The sequence below is a fragment of the Phaethon lepturus genome, unplaced genomic scaffold (assembly GCF_000687285.1).
Source record: "Phaethon lepturus isolate BGI_N335 unplaced genomic scaffold, ASM68728v1 scaffold33326, whole genome shotgun sequence".
NCBI lineage: Eukaryota > Metazoa > Chordata > Aves > Phaethontiformes > Phaethontidae > Phaethon > Phaethon lepturus.
The window spans coordinates 12,945-23,686 of NW_010548875.1; the positions used below are offsets into that span (position 1 = coordinate 12,945).

The window sequence follows — 10,742 nt, forward strand, 5'->3', positions numbered from 1 at the left end:
GCTTCTTTGCTTTTCAGCTGTCTACAATAGTGTTCTTGTTTCTGTTTTCCTGCTCAGCAGAAAAGGCTGGTTTTTAGTTATTCTGGTACTGAGTAATTTTATACCATACATTGAAAAGTCTTGTATGGCTTCTGAACTCTGATAAAATATTTGCATTGCTCCATTTGCTTTTTTTAAGCCACTCCAGAGATTGTAGATACTTAATCATGATCCAGAGGATTAGGGAGAACTAGAATCCATTTTTGTAAAATTAAATTTGAGTTAAACAGAAGCTCGTTGTTTCTATTAATATTTTTAATGGATCAGTGTTATGAGGACTAGCAGTATTTAGGTTTTTAACTGCAACATATTTATACTCCTTCCATTTTTGACATGGACTCCTCCTTTTCAGGGAGGCTAGCCCAGGATGAAGCAGAGGACTGAATTAAGATTTTTCCTAAAGCCTGCAATAAATATAACATCTCTGCATTTTGTGATACACTGCAGTAGCATTTTAAAAGAAAAGCTTAGTCATCTGGGCCATATCAAGATGGTAGATAATTATATACACTGTACTTCATTCTACTTCCAGTAGTTCTCTTTCCTCACCCCATTGCTCCATCGAACTCAGATACATAGCAGCAAATGTTCACATGACAGATATATCATAAAACAAACAAAAGTGCTGTTTCTTTCATAGTGTGCAAAAGGCACTGGTTGCTCCTCAGCTTAACTGAGTGTTTGCTGTTTGTCTCTAGTTACCTCAATTACCCCTTTCTATGCTAGTCACTTTGTAGGTAATCCAAAAGCTGCTGTCACAAGAAGAGTCGTTTTTTCAGGAGAATGTTCTGCTCAGTGTTTACATCTTAAGATTTGTTAACATATGTGTCCTGTGTCAAGGCATTTTTCATGTCCAACAGAACAGACCTAGACATCTTGAAAGAAGGAATAATAACCCCCCAAAGGCCTGCATATAGGTTATAAAAGGGTTTTGCAGTGGCTTCTAGGATTTAGTACAACATGTGAGGGCAGTAACTCATGCCTTTTGGATATTTGTTTTGTTGTATGAAGATGATAATTTAGATTTTTCTTAAATAAGTTTTTCATTTTGTAAGCACTCAGGTTGTTGGAAAGACTCTTGCATTGGAATAGTGCTGGTTTTAGACAATGACTACTCAAATGGGATCTCTCTTTGTGTTGCTGCCCTTTCAACTATTCCTTTTCTGGCAGACACTTCTGCTTCTTCTTTCTGAAGGTATTGCGTTATGTGCTAAATTGTGGCCATTACAGAAGTTACTAGCCAGCCTTGTAATGTCTTCCTCATTCTTAGCCCATTCACCTGACTACTGTATTAAATTTCCTTTTATATTACCCAGTTCACATTGGGGGTTTATAAAAACCCAAGGCTTGATGTTCTCATGGCAGGGTGCTCACCCCTTCTGTGTTCCTTTCTGCTTGGCTTCTGCTATACTGCTGCTCACAGCAAATACCCTGAGAAAGGCAGCATCAGTCTTCCCAGGGGTTTTGTAGTGTGCTTGATACAGCTGTGAAATAATTAACTTGACTTTGCAAGGATCAGGTTTTTGATATGGGCCAGCTGTTTAAAATCATGCTATTCTAACAGAGGAGGTTCCTTAAATAGTGCAGAATTCTAAAATTGCCAGGCATCAGCTTTTTTTCTTTAAAAATATTTAGATATCTTTTACTTGAGCTCTGGGAGTAATTAGGATTTAATCAGTTTCTATTCCTAAAAGTTGCAGAAGTGCTCAGGAGGCTATGGAATAGCAAAAGCAAAACTTCTGTATCTGCTGGAATAAGCAGAGTTCATCTGTTTTTCCTGGTAAAGCGTTTTGAGGGGAAAACTGCTGTGCAGTATGATTTGTTTACTTGGCCTTTTTTGTGTTTATAAGGAAGACAAGATCCTATAAACTCTACATCCTTTAATCCTAGACTCTGTTTCTTCACTGAAACTAGTGGTTAGGGGAACCTAGTCTACAAGACAGGCAGTTACTTTTTATGTTTCAGGAAGAGTTCTGCAAACCTCTGGATTTCTTTATGTGGTAACATAATTAGCCCTATCTGTACTATTTCAATAATAGTGCATTTTGCACTAATTTTAGAAGTTTGTCATCAGTTATGCTTTAAAGAAGGGAAGATGGCGGTGCAGACTCAGAGAACAACCAGTGACACTGGGCTGATTCTAGACCCATGCGCGTAGGAGTCTGGTCATTGCTTGACATAGTCTGCGGTTATACAAAGGCTGTAGGGCTTGATATGAAGGGGAAAGAAAACTGAACTTAATTAGACTAAGAGCATACACCTTTAACAAACATTTCATTCCCAAGTCACACTTCAGTAATGAAGTACTTGGCTGGTCTACAAGTACTGCCTCCCACTCATTAAAGCACTTTGGAAAATGGCTTGGTAAAGCTGCAGAAATTGGTGTGTGGGTTTCTTGAAAGTATTCACTTGTATTGCTAAACAGCCATGGAATATTTTGTACGGCTCATCTTGTGTCAACAGGTAAGATATAGAATTGAATGTACTACTTACTGCCATAGAGCAAGTAGGTTTCTAATGTTTGTGTAGAATCTGTGTGACAAAATTTCCTGGAAAGTGTTTTTGATCAGCAAAAATGCAGAATTATAGAAAAACAGTTTTCAAATGTATGAAATTTCTTGGCCTGTTTTGGAAATTAATTTTTGCCTTCGTCTTACAGGTTATGTTTGAGACATACCAGTTTTCTGGGGTGTATGTAGCCATTCAGGCTGTTCTTACTTTGTATGCGCAAGGTAGGAAGAGATAACTTTAAAATCTGTTTAGTTTATAAATGTGTTTCTGAGACAAAGTACTAATATGGTGTTAGTGGGTCTTGCGCTTAACTCAGTGCTGTTGTAAGTAAGCTCAGCTCTGACTTACGGGCTTGCTTATTGTTTTGAGGAACTATTGATAGGTACCACTGTCAGTGTTATTTTCATGAACCAACTGTGGAGACGTGCTCGTAAGTGCAAAAATCTGGTTTATCAAAACGGTTATTGTTTTAGGGTGTAGTCATTTAGCCTTTGGCATAAAGTCTTAACAACAGGCTTTTGATTTTCTGATAAAGGAAGAATTTATTATCATAAGTGAATTTCAAGAAGATGACTAGGTGACTTTTGCACTATTTGCAGTTCAAAAAAAAAGCGGATTCTTTTGCTATATATTAAACTAGAACAAATGATCCTCAGCCTGAGGAGAAAGTTCCAGATTCATGAATTCGATAGAAATTCTACCATTGACTGCAATCCATCTAGGATTTTAAGAAGTTACTCAAGCACATCAGTTCTAATAACATGACTCCTTACATCTGTTTACTAGCAGCTTGGTGTGTTTAGCTGTCACATAGCAGGACATAAATATCCTTGTCCATTAACATGCCACCACAGTTTCTATGTCCAAGAGCAAAAGTGATGGAGTACTGGAAGGGTGGTTCTGTTATGCAAGTCATTAAAACTAGTTGAACCAAAACCACTTCTGCAGACCTGGATATTAATTTTGTTTGCTGCAATCTGTCCTGTTATTTCCCCCCTGCCTTGGTTTTTCTTTGATTTGATTCCTTATAAGTATTTAATTGACTAACATATAGTCTTAAATTCTGCTGTAAGTGTATGTGTATTTTACCACATAGTGCTCAATTACTTTGTGAATAACAAAACGTGAAACAATTTAGAGTGGTCCACAGTGTTTCTAGGTAATAACATCTAAATGAAAGTTGAAGACCTTCTAAGTTACAACAAACCAAGTGGCACATAAATAGAACATTTGCTTTTAGAAATAATAATTTTTAAATGGCCCTTTAAAACATCCTACTTATTTGTATTATATTAAAGATTAAAGTAGTGGTTAAAATTGCATATAGAGGCATGCCGCATTTCAGTGCACCACATTTTGTTGCTGCTGGTAAAACTGTCTTAAGACTAGTTGTTGCTTTTACCTGGAATTGCGTGCTTATGTGCCTTTTAAGTGCAAAGGGGTTTATATATCAAAACCTAGTTCTAATTAGGAAATTCTTTAGCAACTCCTCAGAACAGTCTTTTGGAGTTAGGTGTAGTCCCTTATGACTGACTGTTTCCTTACTTACTGCATGTGTCCGATTGCAAGATTTGTTGTGTTTGCATAGCGGTTGTTCCAGTTCACTAATAAATTGAAGATCTGATCAGACAACTGAACCAAAGTGTGTTCTTTGGTTCATTTGAGGCAAATAACCAATTTGTTTGCCTTCTGTTTACAAAGCTTGAGCAAATTACAGTAGCCAAACCAATGCACCTTGCCATTACATATTAAATGTTCCTTCATTATTTTAAGGTCTCCCCTTAAAATACATTTTCTTGCTCTAGGTAGCTTGTGAGGAACTATAAAACTGTTTTCTCATCAACTTTCACCATTAATTCTGCTTCTTATTTATTTTGCTGCTGAAGAAACTTCTGTTTCTACGAACTTATGATACCACTTTTGTACAACTTAGAATTTAATGGTTTTACGGTAAACTTTTTTCACCAGAGTTAATTTCTTTAGCCTGTGAAAGTGTATCTGATTCAGCCTAATGCTATTTCTGTGGGGAAGAAAAAAATTAGATGTGTGCTGTATAGCCCAAATATTCTCTACCTTACGAAAGCATTGTTTTGTTTTTTGAATACCAGTCAAAATCAGTAAGTCCTAATAATTGTAACAAGGTAAACTTGTGGCCTGAATAGCCCCAGGTTTCTTCATATTTGAGAAATTAATGCAAGGTTGCACATATAAAGCTGAATCTGAGGAGGAATTTATGCCCCGACAAGCATTTAATGATCTTAGATATTCTTTAAATTAGAGTACAATTTAAGATGTCAAAACACCACATAAAATTGTGAACGGTGGAGTTATAAGCACCTAGGATAAACTAGAGGTAATACTTTTAAAAAACTTACATGAAAGCATTTGTTACTATGAAAATCTTAAGTTTAAAATCCAGCTGAATGGAAATAACTGAATTCTAAATTGTGACTGCTTTTCCCAAAATTATGACTGGGGGAACAGAGATTGTGTTAAGATTACAATGAAAAATCCTATCTTAAACTCACTACTATTCTGCTCTATTTTGAAGGTGGTAATAAAAGTTGTACTTTTTTTTCCCCCATCCTCCCATTCTCTTAGGTTTGTTGACTGGTGTTGTTGTGGACTCTGGAGATGGTGTAACTCATATTTGCCCAGTTTATGAAGGTTTCTCTCTCCCTCATCTCACCAGACGGTTAGATATTGCTGGGAGGGATATCACTAGGTACCTCATTAAGGTAAGCTGGAAAGAATTTTTAAGGTTGAGGCTGGTATCTGTGGTACATTGGTTCGAGTTAAAATCCCTTGAGAACAAGAAACCGCTATACACTCTCCCTTTATTATTCATATGCTAATTACATAAATAACTTCTCTATTCTCTGTATTGCTTCACTCTATCCTTACTATGTTTCCTCATCTAAATCGCATGTGGTAATACTGATATTATTCAGAGACTTCACATTTGCTTAGTGGCAGCCTTGTAGAAAGGGATTTTATTCCATATTTGGGAAGGCAAAACTCAATAGTTGGCTTTCTTGATACCTAAAATGAAAACAAAATTGTATTCTATCAGTTCTGTTCACCTGTTTTCAGAAAGACTTCTTCATACAGTGTGTAAAATAGTGTAGTGATTTTTCCCTGATTATCAAATAAGACAGTATGTTTTATAGGCTACTTGTTGTTTTTTTTAAATACAAGCAACATTCTGGATTGACAAATCTTACAGTTCAACTGGAATAGTGGAGTGTTCTGAAGTGAAGTCCTAAATATAAGAATTTTTCTTGGTTATCTTCCATTTGTCTTTGTAATAGTTGTAATGGCGAAGAAAATTTCTCACTTGGAGTAATGCTGCTGCTAATCTATTTTTCTGGTAATAATGGGTACACTCTGACAGATTTAACTTAATACTAAATTTGCAGTTAAAGGGGGATGAATTTTTAAAGATACATGTTTGAATGTACCCATCTACTGATAAAGAGGTTTGGACTGTTCCTCTCATTTACTGCTAACCTAATGTTCCCTCTAGCTCCTCTTACTGCGGGGGTATGCTTTCAACCATTCTGCTGATTTTGAGACGGTTCGCATGATTAAGGAAAAGCTATGTTATGTGGGATACAACATTGAACAGGAGCAGAAACTGGCATTAGAGACCACAGTACTAGTTGAATCCTACACGGTGAGTGTTTTGAGACAGCTTTTCTTGTCCTAAACTTCACAGGTTTAAAGTCAGGTAGCATTTAGCTTTGATTCCTTCTAAATTTTTCTTAGCAGTAGCTCACTTGCAGACACAGGTGTCTGTATAATCAGATTACTTGCTTCTGGGAAAACTTTTAAAAGCTTTTTTGTTGTTGTTGTTCTTTTCAGATTTTCCGTAAGACTTTACTCATTTTTGTCATTGTAGATCCTTGAAATATGAATAGTATAGTACAGGAACTTGTAGAGAAAGTGGACTTACTCTGTCATGTTGGGTTGTTTCAGCTTCATCTGTTTAGCAGTGACATGTATGAGACTGATGTCTGGTGACAAGAATGGTAAATGTGCTCTTAGTGGAAACTTCTGTGATCACACACGGAAGAAAAGAACTTGCAGGAAAGCATTAGTCTTGCTGCAAGATCATCGTCTAAATTGGTATTAGGAGCTATATTGCAAGGAAATGTTTGGTACGTCAGTATCGATGTATCTGGTCCCTGATGTCCCTAAGTAAATTGTGTAACGATTGAAGGATTTGTATCTTCTTTCCGTAGTACTGAATGACTTCTTGCAGTGGTGACAATTATCAACAGTTTCCTGTTTTAGAACATTAGGGAACAATGTGGGTCATTTCCTCTTGGTTTGTTTAGTATCCAAGTGGCTAAAAGTAGTTTTCTGAATGGTGGGGTTTTTTTTTCACTAGCTCCCAGATGGCAGGATTATCAAAGTTGGTGGAGAACGGTTTGAGGCACCTGAGGCTCTCTTCCAGCCTCACTTAATCAACGTAGAGGGGGTTGGTGTGGCTGAATTGCTGTTTAACACCATCCAGGCTGCTGACATTGACACCAGGTAAGAGCAGAACACTTAAAATCCCCTGTCAGGGTACAGGGATGATGTGAGAACTGCATTCAAACAAAAGAACTTCTTTTGCTTTAGACACTAATATGTGCACTGCTGGGGGAGGGTGTATAGTGGGAGTGGGGCTCAGTCTGAGCACCTTGGAGCTTAACACGTTTTCTGGAAACTTCACTATTTTGGTATGAATGAGCAAGGATAAAATCTTGAAAGCACAGGTTTTTTTTTTGGTTTTTTTTTTTACTGCTGCTTTCTGCAATGCCTAGAAAAGCATGAGCAAGTCTGCCAAACTTGTGCAAAGTCTATCTTTGTGTAGTGACGGTTTTTTAGATTTGTATTTACTCCCCTGTACGTACAGGTATCTACTTGTACTACCGAATATACTATGAAACACTAGAAAGACTATTTTTTTTTGTCAGATCTGAATTCTACAAGCACATTGTGCTGTCCGGAGGTTCCACCATGTACCCCGGGCTGCCTTCGCGACTGGAGCGGGAACTTAAACAGCTCTACCTGGAACGAGTTCTGAAAGGAGATGTGGAAAAGCTCTCGGTGGGTACCGAGTCACTACTTTATTTGTGTGGGGCCGAGGTTTATCCTGAATCCCCACTAGAGGGAACCAAGTGGTCAGAAATGACAGAAGCTGCGGGTGGCCCTCCATGCAACTTGCAAAATTGCTTCCTCTGAGTTCGTTTCGTGTAGGTTGCTTGTGTCTATACTTGCAATAAAGCCACCTTCTAGTCCGTGCTAATCGCAGGTAATTCCTAAAGTCTTGGATTAGTTTGAATGTAAAATGGGTTGTTAAATGTTAGGGCACAACTTGTAATACAGATTTAACGAAGCTAATGAATTTTGTGCCTTAGAAAGTCATCACTGAGCAAAAAGTGGTGGGTTTTGGTTTTTTTAATTATCTTCAAATGTTTGGGTTTATGCTGTAAGTGAAATACTCAAAAGTAGGAGGCTAGAGTTCTCAGACACCTTCAAGTGGAATAAATTTCCCTTGTTCATTGGTTACTGTGATACACAGACTACAGCCACACACACGTTACAGAGGTAACACTGCATTGTAATGCTATCTGCTTTTCAAGGAGGAGATATTTACAGAGAAAATTCCTTTGAGTGGCGTTTCTAATGTTGAACTGAATTGAACTTCCCTGGTTTTTAATACAATGTTCACTCAGATCTTTTGCAGCTATATGAAATGACTCAATTGTACAGAATGTTTTAAGTCTGAGACAATATTTCACACATAGCTTTGACTGTACTCATTTTTGCTCTTGAAGTTAGAGCTTTAGCATCAAAGAATTTAAGGGAATATTAATTAGTTGGTCTAGACCGTGTAAATTTACAATCTGTTCCATCTGGCCTTCTAAAATTTGATATAATTCTAAAATACTTTGTGATCTGATGATCTGGTAACTTCTGATAATTTTAACCATTGAAGCTTAGGAAGTATTTCACTCTTTGCCATGCTCATGAAATGCAAAAATACGGTCTTTAATTTTGTATTCTGACTCCTGGGCGCTTTGTGGATACACTGAAAGTAGAATTTTGAGGAAAATGTCAATAGCTGTCTCTAATTTCCAGTGCAAAGTAGTTATTTTACTTTGGTTGTGCAAGCTGGAAGCTCACACAGAGTGCCCTATGCTAGCATTTCAGGTTTTTTGTTGCATTTTTCTCACTAAACAGTTTCCATTTCATTGTTCTGGTGGAAAGCACTATCTTATTTTGAAAGGCTTTATTTCAAGAATCCTAGTAACAGTTTCATTTCTTTTTCTTAGAAATTTAAGATCCGAATTGAAGATCCACCTCGTCGAAAGCACATGGTGTTTTTGGGTGGTGCGGTTCTAGCAGACATCATGAAAGACAAAGACAACTTCTGGATGACCCGACAAGAATACCAAGAAAAGGGAGTGCGTGTGCTGGAGAAGCTTGGTGTGACTGTTCGATAAATCCCAAAGCTTGTTCCCATCACATGTCTAAAGCTTTTATTTTTTTTCTTTCATTGCCAATCTCTGAACTCACTCAGCTACATGCTATGGAAAGGCCTGTCTGTGGCCTTTTGACCCAAAGGTCAGGTTTTGTTCTGGTTTCTTGGGGTAGCTTTTGTTAAATGTTTCTTAATGTGGCTAAATTTGACTATTAAATTTGACCACTTCCCTGCAAACAAAACAGAGCAAGAGCAGCCTGTCTACTTCATTGTTCCTTCCCAGTAGGCAATTGGGTAATTCTGGTAGGCTTTTTCTTCTGGGTTTATTGCTGTAGTACTGCTAGCTTTTGTCTCTAGCTCACAAGGGGTTGTGTGCCTTTTTTTAGCATAAGAAAACCTTTAAACAGGAATTTTTGCTATTGGATCATTGTGGTGGTTATCTTTGCATCTTTTTGCCTCTCTCTACATTAAGATTATTTTTTTCTTTCCTGCAATTAGGAATTTTGATTAAACATTGTTAGAAACTAGTTTAACTAGCTGGAATGGCTTTAACACACTGTTTTGATGTAATGTGGTTCCATATGCACTGCTGCCTAAACTGGCTTCTGAGGTGGTTTATCCTTAAAGGTGGTGGTGGGGCTTTCATACTGTATTTCTCTAGGTGAGCATGTACACAGTTGCCACAAATGGAGAAACACCTGATACTCTGGCAAATGTAAATTTGTGGCCTTAGGTGTGTTTTTCTGGAGGGAGGAGACAGGTTTGAGCTGTGTTGCTTTTCTGTTAAGGGACAGCTGGGGGTCAGTCTGACCAAAAATGCCTCTTTCTTTTTTTATAGCTAAATTTTTGGTACCATGTTGTCTCAGCATAGGGAGCAAGAATGTTAAATTAGCTATTCTGTAATTGTTGAGAAACTTAGATATGCTGAGGCAGGAGCCTCTAAACTTCTGAAGAGATTTAATACTTTCAGAAATGCTTGTGAAAACTGTAACTATAGATATTAAAACCCCCAAAACTAAGTTTTAAAAGTCTGATGTTTTAAGTGCTTGTGTGTACATCAGAAGCACTTCCATTAAACTTCACAAGTATATTAACCTAGTGCCAAGTAGTTACTGCGAATGAATATTTCAGTGACCAGTGTTTATTGCAGCAAGCAGATATTTATAAACAACCACTGGCAGTAGGTTATAAAGAATGACCTATATTTGTTCCAGTTAAAAATAACATTGGAATATGAGATGTTGTTGGTTGGTAAATATCCACAACTCATTTTGTCCAGTGGGATCGGGAAGGAAGTGAAAACCAGTGATGAAAATGCTGTTTCCAGAAAGTACATTAAAGCTGAGTTGTTCTGAAAAATAGAAGTTGTCATTAGTAATTATCAGCCATCTTCTCTGAGTATTAGTTGCCTGTATTTTCGTACTACTAGCAGACTGGGAACTGTCTTTGCAATAAAATCTGCCTTACATAAAGCATAGCAAAAACTGCTTGTATACAAATGCCAGTTAGACTTAGTTCTACTTTGCTTTTCATGGGAATATTATATCACTTCTTACTGGTTTTCCAAGCCTACCGTAACATCTAAGCATCAGGAAGTTAAGATCTGCTTTTGACTTCCAAACCTTGGAATGTATGAGATGTGCTTTCATATACTTGTCATTTGTCTACATCTTTACATTAATAATTGACCCCAGGAACATGGAAATATTAAACTCCC

The 10,742-nt window shown here is 37.3% G+C and overlaps 1 protein-coding gene across 1 annotated transcript in view; it reads left to right on the forward strand.

The window, feature by feature from the left end:
* The window catches only part of ACTR2 (ARP2 actin-related protein 2 homolog (yeast)), a gene marked incomplete at its 5' end in the record, with an annotated part of 17,438 nt that extends 7,060 nt beyond the window's left edge, over nt 1–10,378 (forward strand). Inside the window, 6 exons of the mRNA XM_010290112.1 lie at nt 2,699–2,771; nt 5,152–5,288; nt 6,077–6,226; nt 6,944–7,089; nt 7,515–7,647; nt 8,877–10,378. Of these exons, the coding sequence (XP_010288414.1) occupies nt 2,699–2,771; nt 5,152–5,288; nt 6,077–6,226; nt 6,944–7,089; nt 7,515–7,647; nt 8,877–9,047 (810 nt within the window). The remainder of the gene's footprint in view (nt 1–2,698; nt 2,772–5,151; nt 5,289–6,076; nt 6,227–6,943; nt 7,090–7,514; nt 7,648–8,876) is intronic.
* Between the last annotated feature and the right edge of the window lie 364 nt (nt 10,379–10,742).